Genomic DNA, 16,042 nt, shown 5'->3' with positions numbered 1-16,042 from the left:
GGCAGCTGCTCTGCAGCACATCTATCACAGAGCTAATCAGAGGCTCTAAGACAGAACAGGTAGATCGCTCCCGCAGCGCAGGTGAAGCTTACATGTGGAAGACAAAACCTTGAAAAATTAATTCAGTTCCCTCAAAGAAGAAAACAAAAATATCACTTTAGCTTTCAAAGGTAAGAGATGGACAAGCTTATCAGATGAACCAGCTAAACCTTCTGAACAAGTGGTGCAACATCAGCTGCAGAGACTTCAGTAAGTCAGCAAAGCCGGACTAGAACATGTGCAAAAAAGGGGAAAAAGTGGTCTGTAAGGCAAGGATTAGAGGCCGGTGAAAACTTGATTCATCGTCCAGATGTAATATAGAGTATGGAACACAAAGAGAGTGGGGAATAAGCCAGCATACAGCACGCTCCCGAATATCTAACACAAAGAAAGGAATGCACGTCACCCAAAAAATAAGACACAAGAAAAACCATGAGGGAAAAATAAGCTTTAGGTAAGAACGCTGATGTAAAAAAGATGGGAGAAGTGAGATGGCGTAAATAACACACATCGGAAAATAATGTTGCTGAGAATGCATAAAATTCTTTTACATTTGTATAGCCACAGCCATGGGTAGCACGTAATATAGAGTAACCAAAAGAAAGTTGTGGCACGTGAATGAAGAGCTTAATCATGGAGTAAAATAAAGGTGGTAATTCCCTCAGTGAGGATAAGACCCCAAAGGCGGCAGGTAAGTCATGAGTGACAAGTAACAGACATTTTCGTACATCGTTCTCTCCCTGCTAAAGAGCCAAACCTCGGAAACCCTTTTTGAGGGCTTGATTAAGGCTTAAGGCATGGACAGAATCATTTTTCAATGACAAGAGAGGTTGCATGCCCAAAAAAAGCAGCCAGCATAATGCCGTACTCCAACCGAAGCGGCTCGGGCGGCTGGGAGCAGCGCGCTCCTACGCAATCAGGGCAGTGTTTCGTGCAAAGAGAGACCAACGTTTTGGAACACCAATGACGGGTGAACTCCCACACCAGGATTATACTCTCGGTCTGAATGGTTCTCCTCCAGTTTCCCGCAGTTTGAAAAACAGCATAAAACCATCTTCTAAGAAATATCACAGCAGCATTTGGGGAACTTGGTAATTTGGTGTTATTGCCAGATTTTACATCTTCAAAACCTCTCGTAAACAAATGACAGATAAGGAAATGACTTGACTGTAAGCTTAGTGATCATATTCCCCTTCTTAAAAACAACAAACATTCATTTTATGGACAGAAACAATGAAATAAAATGTTTCAAGCGAGTAATCCAAAATTTTAAAGCAAATCTGTGGCAGCACCAATAATCAGTTTTTCAGTCTCGCAGATTTCTCTGAGTACTGCCTCTAATTGCCCATGCCAAAATAATGAACATCTGTAATTTATTACCAGGAGTAATTTTTATACTGTCAGACTAGGAAATCTGTGGACTACCTACAGTCTCTATTGTCTGTATACCTGAAAGGATACAGACGTATTGAAAAACACATTTGAAGTGAAAAATGGCCACACTCCTACCTTGGTATCTCCAGCATCACTTCCCAGCAGGATGGTATGCTATTATAAGGAGTTATCAAGGCTTAATGCTCTTCTGAGCATATTATGAAATTTGAAGTTTAAACCTAGCTGTCACACAGTTTTCTCTTACCTGTTGAATTTTAGCCAGTTAATATAAACGTACCTAGCCAACAACTGTGGCAGAATTACTAAACAAGGGTCTCATAAGCAAAATGTAAGGGTTCTTTTGATTTGTTTAGTTTTTTACCTCCTCTTGATCCAACATTTGTTGCTTCAGTTTTTCAGCCAACTGGCTCTGCTGGTTGATTTCATCATCCTGCAATGAAATAGGGTTGGAGATTTTTAGTTTCTTTTCACAGTTCTCGTTTGGTCACTTTTATCTCCCCTTTCTAGAAAAGAAGGAAGAATAATGCCATAGCAAACCTTGTGCATGTTTGAGTGGTATGAGAGGAGAGAAAAACATACATACGCAGAGCTACATAGTAAAAGCAACGCATACATGCCGTTGTCCCTAGTGTACACCTAGGCAGAGGTGTCCCTGATGGGAAACGAGACACTGATGGTGTCAGAGTTGCACCTTATAACTTGCAGGAGACTCTGCCAACGTATGTGATGTTTCATAGATGTACAAATACACACCCCCCCGCTCTCCCTCTCTCTCTCTCTTAGTCTGTCCCCAAATTTCAGCTGAAGAGAGATCATTAGAGACAGATTTATTAACCAACTACAATTTACAGCTAGCTCTGAACTGCATCAATGAAAGAGAAAGCTCAAACCACAACACAGAACTTGGTCCCCTCAACTGCAGAATTTGTGTTTTCCTACTCCATCACAGCCCTTGAAGAAAATACTGCCAGGTATTGCACAGCCAGGCATCCAATTTTACTGGCATTTAAAGTTCCTTGTTAAGACAGCATCTTCATAGGTAGAAACTGGTCTTAAATGCAGAAGAGAAATGATGGGGGACTCCACTGTACGAATCCTTCCTCCGAAACGCCCCAGGAGGCACACCAAGCACAGCCCCTGACCAAGCCATTCGCTGCTCTTGTGACAAGATACCCTGCTCTAAAGGAACTCACCAAAGATAAATGGTTGCTTTTTACCCTACCAGAGTCAACTGATATTTTGTGTTTCACTGACAAGCATGCTAATAGATTGATTTCTGATAGCAAATACAGCTATCAAGTAGAATATATCGAACCATTTGCTAATATTAAAATAGTGCCAGATATAACATAAGAATGGTCTACACTGTAATAAGTTATAAATGGCAATATTTTGGTTTGGGTTTGGGGATCAAATACCTTCTCATTTCCTACAGTAATGCACCAAATTACGCTTCCCGTGTTTTCTAGGGTAAAACTCAAACCTGCTACCAGTTCCCTCAAGAATAATTCAATGGGCTTTGCTACTGTTGATGAGGTGAAGTGAAAGAATGACTGACTTTTTTCTTTTTCTAATCAATATATAAAAGCTAGAGAGTGCTACCGGGCACGTATTCTTCATCACAGGAAAGCTGTATTTTTGTAAAGACCTTAACTGTTCTTTCGAATGCCCTCAACATACTGCTGTGTGCAAACGGAGTGTGCAGAGAGACCTCATGCACATCAGAGTTAAGGCTTAAACACAACTATTCACTCGGTATTCAGAAACAGCCAAATTTTAATATTAACATACAAGGAAACAGTGGGGGTTTTCTTCTGATTTTTTCCTGCTGATTACAATTGAAAATTAAAATGAAGTTTTGACTCAAGATTAAAGCTATCCTGAAAACTTTTGCTAGATAGCCTTTTAAGCTGTTCTCATCCATAATGGTCAATGGTTTTAGTATGCCTTTTTTTTCCCCCCACTTCTTATCTTTACAAAAGCCAAAGCTATTAATGGCAAGTGTTCAGTAAATGTATTGCTGATAGCTTTAAGTGCCAATGATGTACTTCAAGCTGTGCAAATAAATTTAAAAAACAAAAAAGCCACCTGCACTCCAGGGAGTGTTCACAGCTAGAACAACATGAACAAGAGACCCAAGGAATGGTTATATATTTTCCTTAAAATTCTAATATACAATAAGTATATAAAAAATATTGAGATACAGTCTCCATTTTTTTTCTTTCTCCTGTGACTCTGAGATGACATTACAGTTTGCTGAGGAAGTGCAGTATTTACAAAAATCACTGAAGAAAAGGAGGGCTGAAAAGCCTGTATCGAGCCCTTAAAATGAAAGGCAAACTTGGCTCCGATTTCGTGGAGAATGCCCACAAACACTGTCCGCAGAGGGAACAGCAGCAGATAGCTGACATGATAGGACAAGGTCTGTTTTTATGCAGTGATACTGTTTTGAATTTTGGGACATTTTCCAGTTCATGGTGCTCAAGAAATACAGAGACACCCACTAATTTTGGCTGTTTTCCATTTACACCCAGAGAATGGAGTCAAACCAAATGTTCCCACCTTGTCATCCAGCTGCCTGTAGAGACTGGCAATCTCCTCATCGTATTTCTGTTTCTCCTCTGTCGAGATGCTGGCAACAACCGGTGTGATGTTGTCAATAATCGGGGTGTTATCACAGGGCTCCAGGTTCTTCTGGTCCTTTGCGCTGATCTGTTCATCTTCGGGCACAGCTTCTCCTGCAGGCACATAATCCGTGGTCATTACAATCCAAGAGAGGGTTGCCCAAAACCACGGACATCCTAGGACGGTCCTTCGCCGTTGCCAAGGGGGACCCAGCAAAGGAAAGAAGGGCCGCATCCAGCTATGCAAGGCAGGCAGCTGCCATGCGTACAAACGACAGGCCAAGCTAGGTGTGGAAGGATGGCCGTTCGGTCTCCACGGTCAGAAACACAAACACGCAAAATGCAGCAACAGTTCGAATGGCTGCCATTAAAGGCACTGAACTCCTGCCTCCCCTTTCACTCAAGCCCTCTATAGATGGGATTAGCTCCATGGATTAACAGAAGTGTAAATAAGGAGGAAAAAAATCCGACTTTCAGCCTAAAGCCTACTGGCAATTAAATGTCTCTTCCTCTCCAGCTTTCCAACTGCCTTATCAACTCTCCCTCCCCCTTAATGAACTGCTAGAGCATCAGGACAACAAGGAAGACAGCTGCGTTTAAAACGATATTCACCTTCTGCCTTGTCACATCTAAAATTAAAGAGCATAGACCAATTTTCAGGTGTCGCCTATGCATACCAGATAGAATGTTCTCCCTACACATTTTCTTTCAAAATCATTTTCTCCGAGGAATATTTTCTTTGGTGCATTGCAATTACGAGCCTGCTGCAGTTCAGCGAAGAGGGACAGGCAAGGCGCTCAGGCCAGAAATTGAATCTTCTCTCATTAGAGTCTGGTGAGAGACTCTGCGAGCTGCTGAATGCTGCACGCGTTGCTCGAGGTGCAGGAAGGTTGCATCCAACCCTTCTGCACAAACAGGTTTTTTCCATTTTTATGAAAAGCTACAATATTGTAGTCCCATAAAGCCTTACTAGCCATTCCTCTTGCCAAAAAAGTGTAGGCACTATTTATCTTACTGGCAGGGAAACAAGTAAACAGGAGAAATATATCAAAAAAGAAAACCGCAGGCTAACTCAGGCCCCAAAGCAAAACAAAACAGGGCATGAAAGAGCATGACCAACTAACGGAGGAGATAATTTTTTCAAGCTTAAAGAATGAATAAGTTGAAATCAAGTATCATAACCTCTATAAAAGCACTACACTCAAAATACTTTTTTGATGATGTTTTATATTATAATGAGAAGAATGTAAATTGATTTTTCATTGTTGCATTTCACTGGAGCAGACTAGGAGCAGTGGGCTCGGTCAGACCGTGGGACCTTGCACACAAGGCAATGCTCCTCAGGCTGCGGAGAATCCATCAGGAGCCTCCCAAAATGAATCTTCAGCTTTTGATTTCATTGTGGTATTTCACTTAGCTCGGAAGCTTTGTATGTCGGACTACCACAGGTGGAAGGAGGAGGGGAACCCAAATTTGATAGAGATGCTTGGATGAGACCAACCTCCTACCTGTAAAACACAGACCAAATTGTGCACTTGGATACAGGGCTGCTGAAATCTTGCTTCGGTGAGAACTGGGCATGCCCATTTTCTGCTACCATTTTATTTTGTATATTATTTTCTAAATTTATAGAATAAGCTATACCAATGGAATATTTATGCATCTATCTTGTATTTCATATTCAAGATGTAATTTCTGTAACACTTTCATTTGTAAAGAGCCTCCTTTGACAGAATATCCTTCCAAATGGTGCTATTTCAGAAGGTCAGACAAGAAATCAATAGTATTTTGAATGCATTGAATGTATTGCTGGGTAACGCCAGTAAGAAAAGCAGGACAGATGACGGGGAAGAGGAGGTGTGTATATTTAGACAAAACAATAAAGACAGCATGTTATAAGGCTTGTTTATGTGGCATATAGAAAGGATCTATACAGGTTTTTCTAAAAAAAACGTTTCTAGAATGGGAAGGAAATTAAAGTCGTCACATTTAGCAAACACAGAATGAAACACGCAGAACAGGAGCGGGTTATAAATCCCCAGCGCTCCTCAACACCAAGAGCAGACCGACCGTCTCCATAGCAATTGTGCTATGCTGATAAGGGAAATGTTCCCTCTGCTGAAGTCTCCAGAGAAAGACACAGAGCGCAATCATTAGGTAACGATCTCATCTGAAAGGCAAGTAAACAGCATAGGGAGCTGAAAGAAGGAAGCAATTTTTTGCACCCATAAAGGTCAGGTATGATCTTTTAAGTAGTGATTTCACCCAGGATGTTCAAAACCAGGCTTGATTGTGCAAAACAAATTGTGAATAATAATTAAGTCATAGAATCATAGAATCATTTAGGTTGGAAAAGACCCTTACGATCATTGAGTCCAACCGTTATCCCAGCAGTGCCAAGGCCACCACTAAACCATGTCCCTGAGCACCACATCTCCTCGGCTTCTAAATCCCCCCAGGGATGGGGACTCAGCCCCTGCCCTGGGCAGCCTGGGCCAGGGCCTGGCAGCCCTTTGGGGGGAAGAAGTTTTTCCCAATACCCACCCCAACCCTGCCCTGGCGCAGCTTGAGGCCGTTCCCTCTCGTCCCATCGCTTGTTCCTGGGGAGCAGAGACCGACCCCCCCGGCTCCAGCCTCCTTTCAGGCCGTTGCAGAGAGCGATGAGGGCTCCCCTCAGCCTCCTCTTCTCCAGGCTGAGCCCCCCCAGCTCCCCCAGCCGCTCCTCCCCAGCCTTGTGCTCCAGCCCCTGCCCCAGCCTCGCTGCCCTGCTCTGGCCACGCTCCAGCCCCTCCATGGCCGCCTTGGGGTGCGGGGCCCAGCGCTGAGCACAGCATTCGAGGGGCGGCCTCACCAGTGCCCAGCGCAGGGGCACCATCACCTCCCTGCTCCTGCTGGCCACACCGTTCCTGATACAGGCCAGGATGCCCTGGGCCCTCTTGGCCACCTGGGCACCCTGCTGGCTCATGTCCAGCGGCTGTCGACCAGCACCCCCAGGCCCTTTCCCGCCGGGCAGCTCCCAGCCGCTCCTCCCCACGCCCGCAGCGGTGCCTGGGGTTGCTGTGCCCCCAGGGCAGGACCCGGCCCTGAGCCTTGCTGACCCTCACCCAGCTGGCCCCGGCCCATCGCCCCAGCCTGGCCAGATCAATCACAGATTTGTTCTCGCTTTAGATACTTCAAGTTTGCAAGAGTTACATACTATTGAACTGCGAGACACATCAACACGTAGGACCTGGATGACAAGCAATTTAGAAAATAAAAATGACTCCAAAGAAGCAGTATTTTACTTTTGGGGGTTTGCTGGGATTTCAGGGCGCAAGGGGGATGCAGGGTTGGTTTCTTTGGGTTGGGGGGGTTGTTTGTTGGTTTGGAGTTTGGGGTTTGATTTTTTTTTTTCCAATACGTGGAATAAAAAATTAAAAGTCAGGATGGTTTGCTAAAATTATTTGTCAACATTCCAGGTTAAATAAAAATTCTTTAATTTGTATGTATGCATAAAAATATTCTTCCTCCTCTACCATCAGACGCTTGATCTTACAACTTACCCTGAACAGCAATTCCCCATGTTTCTAAACAGAAAATTGGCTGTTCTCAACATAAATTTCACTTAGAAGCCACAGAAGGAGACAAGTGGTGATTCTTCTAATCAGATGACACCCCTAATCATTGTACTAAAGGACTAATCATTGTAATGTTAAACTCAAGTATAAAAAAAAAAAAAAAAAAACAAGATCTAGTTACCTTAAAGCATAACGGAACTGATTCTCATGCCTGAGGAGCAGAGTTCTTTAAAGAAAAAAACCCAACCCAAACATAATGACATTTTACCTTTTCTTTATTAATATTACTAACATTATTAAAAATTATTGATGCCTTCCTGTATTCTCTACATCTGATGTCATGCTAATTTGGCATTTAAAATGCTACCTTCTGTAAATGGCTGCTGCTGGTTTCCCTGGTTTTTGCTTCTTCACCTTTCAATCAGTATAAAGAAGCATAAGCTACAGCTCTGAATGGTGAGCTTAGAATTAGTATGACTCTTGTGATTTAAGGCAAGATTTAAACATACATAACTTACTTAAAAATACAAAACCATGTACCCATTCCCATTTTCTGGTACGTACCGTTTCTCCACCTGTTCAGTTCCAGCTCTAGATGCTGGATAACATTCTTTAGACTCTTGTTTTTGTCCTTCTCCTTCTCGTACTTTTTCTTCCACTCCTCCGCGGTCAGCTCCAGATTCACAGAGACCGTGTTCTTAATCGTCTTAGCTCTGCGCAACAAAACCAGGTGTCAGTTGCTCTGCAACTTTTATCTCAATACAACAGCAAGGATTCAGAAATTTTTCCGTAACACAAAGGGAAACTACTAAACATTTGCAATTTATTTTCTAAAGTGCAATGGCACAATTTCATTTTCCCTCAAACCCTCAGTATCATTACTACCTGGAAGCCTCAATAGAAATTTTTCCGTGTCAAAGTCCAGCAGCCCGTGACCTCGAGCAGATGTGGATCTGCCTCTTCAGATTCCTCCAAAAAGAGAAGCTCTGGAAACTGTTCTTGGATTATGGACAAACCCAAGTCCTGTCATTACTGCTCTGCTAGGTAAGCTGTCACCTTGCAGCTTCTCCTGGCCTGAGACCCACCGTAGGGTACCCCACACCAGCATCGGGCCACGGGCTCACCCCATCTCTTAACAACCATCCCTTAAACTCCACCAACAAAACTCAGCCGTATTTCAAGCATCACAGCATGAAGGATGTCACCACAGTGAAGCAGAGGTATGGAAACTTATCCTTCTTGAAAGCCAAACAGCGCTTTCAAATACATTTTTGGGGGTGGAAGGAAGGGAAGGAGGAGAACTGCTGGTCCCCACCAGGTAACTGGGTTACTGCTGGGCTGAGGAAGGCTGTTGGCGGGAGGGGAGCCTGTGCCACCGTAGGCAGGCTCACGAGTTCCTGCCTCTCTAGGCAAAAAATCACAAAATTTACACCTTTCTAACAACAACCACCACCACTTTATTATTGTGAAACTGCTTAGCTCCAACTGAACCTAAAGAATTGCACCAGAAAATACAAAGCGAGCAGGAAAAAAAATGCACAGCACCTACTCTAGGAAATCCACATTTAAAAAGAAAAAACAAACAAATCAGTATGAATTAAGAGAGCTTCAGATCTTTGCCCTTCCCTGCTCAGACACTGAGTCCCTCCCAGTGACTCCAGTGTTATTGAATAAAATAGAGACTAAGTCAAGGAATAACAGACAAACCTCCTACTCGTTTGTAAAGCGTAGGCTGAAACACCAATGCAAGACACTATGCCTAGGAATGGGCGATAGATGCTCTGGCTAACTCTCCTTCAGGGAGAGCACATGATCTTAATTATTTTCTTCACAGCTCCACTTAATGACGCTAAAACAGCCTTTAAATGCGGCCAACCACTAAAAAAATCCTGAACGTTTGTTTTGTCAGCGAGAAAACACTCTCATATCTGTGCCTCATACTCCAAATTGTGCTCCAGTGATTTGCACTATGTGGCAAGCAGGAGTTTTGTTACCTTAGAAATATTTAAAAATAACCCTGTACTTTTAAAATAATGCCTAATGGTTAGCTTTTACGTATGGTCTCTGCCAAAAGCATGGCTCAAGTTTCCAATCATTTAACTGTACCGGGGGAAAAAACCGCCACACCATAAAGTGCATCGACTGCGTTACCCTAATGATGGATGAAATACTAGCAACTAAAGTTAAAAATAATATAAATACACAAGAAAAGATGGAGCAGAAAGAGAAGAAACTGACTGACTACTAACAGACGAGCACATACACATGTTGATTAGTGTGAGTGGGCCTGTGAAGATGAATTTTACTCCTGACACTTATTTTAATGGTGATGTAATTCTTTTTTGCTAGGAAAAATGGAGGAACCAGTAATCACCCATGACTCATATACTTTTCCTTTAATGTTATTCAGGCTCTTAATACTGTCACATCAGAAAAATGAACCACCACAACCAAAGAGCTTGTAAAAGAAACCACTTCCAGTAGACAGCAGCGTTCCTACCCAAAATGCCAACGAATAACACTGTCTATGTACAGGATGCGTGCTGCTCTGCAGGTCTAGTGCACCACCAGTCCTCCTACTTGTATTCCCGTTCTTCTTTCTGCCCAGTTCCACAGCTTTTAAGCAAACAAACAAAAACTCTACAATAAACCCCAACCAAGCGCTCTCACAAAGTATTTAGCTATTTTCCCAGTTCTTGCAGCTGACATCCTAGTCCTCGGTAAGGAAAATCTTAAAAATGTTCCTCTTCCTAGAAAAGCGTTAGTCGTGTCACATCACTCCAAGCTCTGCTAGCTAGGATGTGCAGGGTTCATTTGAAAATTATTTTGCCCCAAACAGAAAGGCAAGTCTTACCGATTACTAAAAAGAGAAATGAAACCAAGAGAAATGTAAACTGAAATAATGTGGAAACTGGACTTCAACTAGACACACTTCCTTAAGTACCCACGCATACAACTTCCCAGAGATCCTGGAGCCCTGTTACGCGTTACAGAGCAAAAGCAACCCCCTTTTAATCTAGATCTAAAAAAAAATAATAAAATTAAAAAGCTACACTACCTTTTAATCCCCTTAATCTGAACTATTGTATTTTACTGTTTATATTTCTTTTTACTTCAAATCACACCTGGAGACAGAGAGTTCAGCATCACAGCAAGCAGACTGAAGCCTAACAAACACAGCACCTACTCATCTATTTAAAATGAAACGTCCCTTCGGCTGCTTGACTGCCCTGGAGCCTTATCCAGAATGAACTAGCAGGAACTTTGGGACCGCTCTTAAGTTCTACAGAGGTGCAAGACTCACACTCGTCTGAAATCACCTGCAGTCAGAAAATTGTGCGTGGGGAGGTTTAAACGGTGAACTATTAAAACATTTAAATTTTTACCATCAAGAAAAACTGTGCAACTCATTATACTTCAGAGTTGTTAACACTATTTAATTACTGCATCTTAATATTTGCATTTACTCAAAATTTCTGTGACATTATAATATCGGACTTCAGTAGAAGCTTATATCTTCAACAACTTAAGCTTATGTTCATCATACAATGGTGAATGAAAACTGCATAGCAACCCTTAACCCGATTACATGTTAACAACCGCTTCCTCCTTTTATAGTCCTTTTCCATAAAAACGTACTGCAGCGACCTGTGAAGTTCCCTTTGGGGAGTTCTTCCCGCATGCTGTTATTTAAGTGAGTGCCTTATAGGAAGGACACGCTATAGGAAGCCGACATCAGAGGAACGGGTGCTTTTTGCAGCTACCTGGCTTGCAGCACGTGGGGCCCTCCCCACCTTCCACAAATCCCAGCAGCAGATGACAAGGACAAGTTAATACTGGTTCTGGCGATGCCAGATGGGAGCGTGTTGCAGAACTGTCCTCAGCCCTAACCTGCAGCAGCAGCCCTCCTCTGCAATCGTCCCTTAAGAGGGACGGCACCCAGCTGCGTCTGTTTGTCCTTCACTGCCCACCCTGCACTTTTACATACTCTTATATGAATACACTAAAGGCATCATCTTCCCTCACTAGAATGTAAGGAAAGCTCACATTAAAGGATTAATGTGGGGCAATGAATTTATAGAAGACTGTCAGATGCATCTTTTATACATGATTTTACTTTCCAATATAAAATGCTCCTTAACAGTGTGGACTTTGATGCAAAAATTATGCATGGTGGAAAACAACCCGTTTTCAGACAAAGACAAGTTTATTATATTGTACAAACTGTTACATAAATCATATTTCAAACACTCATAACTTGCTAGTATTTTTTCTTTCTGCTATTACACAAACAAACATACATGAAACAAAGTGGGCAATTTCCCGAAGCACCAGAGTTCTCCTCAGTTGCAAGAAAAGCAGTAATTATGTAATGAGCCTGACCTATTTTTGCAAACTTTCCAAATGCATCTCATAGGACTATTGGCAATGAACACATATGGAAAAGAAATTTTCTCTCTGAACACTTCCACATTTATTTTATCCTTGCTTGTTTCTGAGGACTTGTTCCTAAATTGTTAAAATCCTTCAATCATATAAAAATGTCTGAGAGCTATCGTGGTAATCTATCGAAGCTGTCAATATTACACGGTGTCCACATGCTTCCTTTTTCTTAACGGTTAAAAAAATATTTTTTGCAACCCTAACAATAATCCCCGAGATGCCACTCAAGGAGAAGACACATCTTAAAAGCGTCAAGAGCAGTGTCAGATAAAGCAAAACCGAACATTTTCCACTGAGTTAACCAACAGAAAACTGCCCAATACTGTTATCTTCCCCATAAAATTTCAAAGAAGTACTACAACGCTTTATGCTTTCCGCAGGAAAAATTATCAGAGCTTCTAAGTAGTGCAGCTGCTGGCCAACTTTAACATTTTTCTAGTACCACAGGGAATAGAGAGACAGTTTTCTCAAGTTCTCCATTACTGTTTCCAAACAACTCCATAAACCCTAACCTCCCTATTTTAAAATGCCTATTCATCTCGCTCCCCTCAGCACAGCAGGCTCCGAACATGTGGAAGAGCCCGAGTAAGTGTCATCCAGCCTAATGCCGAGGAGGACTCACCGCTGCCCGAACATCAGGGTTGACTTGGTTTCTGCTTCGTTGAACACAGAAGGAGAACAGCATATCACGATGGTGGTTCTGCAGTTCCCACCCAGGGAATCCTGAAGTATTCGGGTCATTTTGCTGTCTCGGTATGGAACATGGGTTTTCTAATCAAAATATAAGTAAGAGACAAGAACAATTTTTTTAAATAATGATACCGTAATGAGAGAGAACATGAGTCGACAATGACAGGTTTAATGGATTTGAAGCGTAGAATCCTGAAGAGTAATTGCTTTGATTGTGCTAAGATTGGATAACCACTCAAGTGAAATCACTCAGAATTAGTTTCTTATCTTTAGTAGAATAGCAAAAGCGTCACTGGTTTGTGGTTGGAAAGCTAATATTTTCTTTTTTCTGAATTGAAATGTTAGCTTATTTTTTTTATGTGCATGGCAAAGAAACAGATAAATAAAAAGCCATTCTTCAACGACACAAAACAGGATTACTTACAGTTCCTTCTGCCAAGGCAGATATCACATTGCCTAAAGCGGACAAAGACTTATTGATATTTTTAGCTTCGTCAAGAACAGCGCCCTCCGCTCCGGTTTTGCTGACCTACCAAAGAGAGCAGGCAACAGTCAGGCTCAGCTATCAGCAAGCGTCTGTACAAATACAGCTACAATGCAGATAGTGCCACAGTTCAAGATGCTCTTGGAAGAAAAACAAAGCACGCTTATCCTCAGCATGAAGGAGGAGAATTTTATATCCACTTTTTTGTTAGTGGAAGCCTGTAATATTTCTGCCTTTCTCCCAGTGTAAGAGCAAGCTCACTCTTACTTTGTTAAGGGAAAAGCTGGTAAGTCCATGTGCTCCTGAGGACACCTGGGGACCACTTCCAAGAGCAGACTGCCCACACAGACAGGGAACACCGCAGGTGTATTCTCAGGGCACACGCAGTGGCACAGCATACGCCACCAAACAGGTATCTTGGCTGTGCATTTTGCTTGCATGGACCAAGAATATCAGGGCTGAAACGGCATAATCTCACTCATGCAAGGCTCGCTGTCCCACAGACTGGATCCCAAAGTGGCCCCGTCAAGAAGCTTGGTGGCCTGGGACCAGCACTCCTGTAGACAGCAACACAGCTCTGTAGTCTTTTCTCTCCCTCTTTTTTTTCTGGGGGAGTGGGGTTGGAAGGGCACAGAAATGTAGGATAAAGCTATATATTTTTGTCTACACTGAAACTACAGTATCTGTACTTTCCTCTAAAAATGAATGCCACATGACATAAAAGAAAACATAATTGTATCTTTTAAGAAGACAATCTACCAAGGAAACCCTTATTTCAGGTTATCTGTACGATGTCCAAATGAACACAATGAACCACAGAAGGAGAGTAGAGCCAGACTAGGCACTCGTTTTCTGAACACCACTAAGAGTTTTTAATTTAACATTTAGTATTATATGCAATAATAGAAATTAGCATGGTTAACTACTGTGATGGATGGCTTCCGCATTGTAATGATGCGTTATCAACTAGTGTGTCCCGCTGAGCATTCTGAAAGCTGCTCAGCCTATCAAACAAAATCTTTCATTTTACTTCTTGTTTTCAGAAAGAAATAGAAATCTATGACCACGATGAGAGACTTTGCTTCATCGTGAGCAATTATTTAATTATTTTGACATGCAGCATAGTTGCCAAGGATCCAGCCTGAATAATGGATCAATAGCGTTGCAGTTCATCATTGCATAGCGTTTTAAATTCATTTATTTCATTTACAGTGAAGCAATTTTGAACATTACAGATGTTAGAATTAGAACTGAGAAGCAACTTTTTTTTTCCGCTGCAGTACTGTTCTAGACCACTACTCTTTCGATAAACACATACAAGTTCTTTTCTGGTTAGTATTTTTCTATATTGCAAAGCAGAAATAGATTTCAGCTGTATAACTGCATTAACTGCTGCTATTTCATTGATCTAATATGTGAAATAACTACAGAAAACCTAGAAATAGGACATGTCTGAACATAAGCAAATTAAAATAGCAGTCTCATATGACAAATTACATTAAAATTGTATTACTTTATTCAAATACCCATAACTAAATGCGATGCTACATAAAAGTACACTGGTTCAATTCACTTCATTATAAATGACGAAACGTTGCAGAGTTTTGGGTTTCGCATTTCATACCAATAAATGATTCTGATCTGTTCCTTTCCTCCATCCCACATTTAAAAAAAAAATTGCCATACTCATGATAACATGAGATAAGACTTCTGTAAAGCTTCTGTACCTATACCTAGCTTAGTTTGCACTGACGCACATTCATATGATCAGTTTAGTGATCCCACTAGGGTAACTCAGCAGTTTAGGAACAAGGAAAGATTACCTTCTCGCTTCCAGCCAAGTCTACCAGGTAAAGCTTGCCACTGAGTTTCTTCTCAGTTTCCACATTCTCTTGTTTAATATTAATGAGGAAGATACTGTGGCTCCTAGAGCTGTGTTCATTCATATCTGCAATCGCATGTGAAAGGTTTTGTTTAAATGACTTTAAAACCTGACAAGAAATTATATTTCATCAGAGCTAGCCTGTGGCTAGCAAATTCAAAAGTACGAGTCCGTTCAGTGGAGAGCCCAGACCGCTGTACTGCCAGCAGTGTCTATGCCAGGAGCTGCAAATAAAGGTCCTGGGCTACAGAACGAGCTCCTGCTTTCTCCCAACATGACCACATTAACCAGATTCATGATAAATGACAGCCTTGGAAAAAAAGCTTTTTTTTTTTTCTTTCTTCTTTTTTGAAAGTTTTTTTTTTTTCCCCTGAAGCAATAAAATTTGACCAGAAATAGTAAAAAAAAACAAATCATAGCATAAGAATAATAAAATAACATTGCACAGACACAGTAAGAAAAAAAGGTTCCATCCTTTTATGCTTCCTCACGGGTGCAGACAGCTCACACAAAAACCTGCTGTGATATCACAGACACTATTTATACACAGAACCACAATGAGCATGTATGCTCACCATCCTGGACAGAGCAATAATTTTGAGCTGAGCAAGAGAATTTAAAGAGAAGTAATAATAATTGCCATGCGAAGAAGCTGGGCAGGTCTCAGTGCAATTGTGTGAGGAGATCTCCCAACATTTTAGCAAAAGTTTTCATCAAAACCACACTATTTAAATTAAAATTTCAGAGTTATTTTTATTGCTTATGTAATTCAAATTCCTCCTGTGCCCAGGCAGCAGGTAAAACACAGGCAGTTACAATTTCAGCTTCTACTTATTCTAAATTTGATTGTAACCATGTCATGCTGGAAGTTTCATAAAGTAGCAAACATTAAGAATCAGTAAACCACTTTCCCATTTGTTGTCCCTAT

The 16,042-nt window shown here is 41.6% G+C and overlaps 1 protein-coding gene across 1 annotated transcript in view; it reads right to left on the bottom strand.

Annotated features, from left to right (window-relative positions):
- The window catches only part of KIF5C (kinesin family member 5C), a gene marked incomplete at both ends in the record, with an annotated part of 78,869 nt that overhangs the window by 19,764 nt on the left and 43,063 nt on the right, over positions 1-16,042 (bottom strand). The window contains 6 exons of the mRNA XM_082312073.1: positions 1,796-1,864; positions 3,997-4,172; positions 8,180-8,328; positions 12,681-12,829; positions 13,173-13,277; positions 15,056-15,180. Of these exons, the coding sequence (XP_082168199.1) occupies positions 1,796-1,864; positions 3,997-4,172; positions 8,180-8,328; positions 12,681-12,829; positions 13,173-13,277; positions 15,056-15,180 (773 nt within the window). The remainder of the gene's footprint in view (positions 1-1,795; positions 1,865-3,996; positions 4,173-8,179; positions 8,329-12,680; positions 12,830-13,172; positions 13,278-15,055; positions 15,181-16,042) is intronic.

This window comes from Platalea leucorodia (assembly GCF_965183815.1).
Source record: "Platalea leucorodia genome assembly, chromosome: 5".
Classification (NCBI taxonomy): domain Eukaryota; kingdom Metazoa; phylum Chordata; class Aves; order Pelecaniformes; family Threskiornithidae; genus Platalea; species Platalea leucorodia.
The sequence above is the reverse complement of the archived record's forward strand: the minus strand, read 5'-3'. Positions and strand labels throughout refer to the sequence as shown.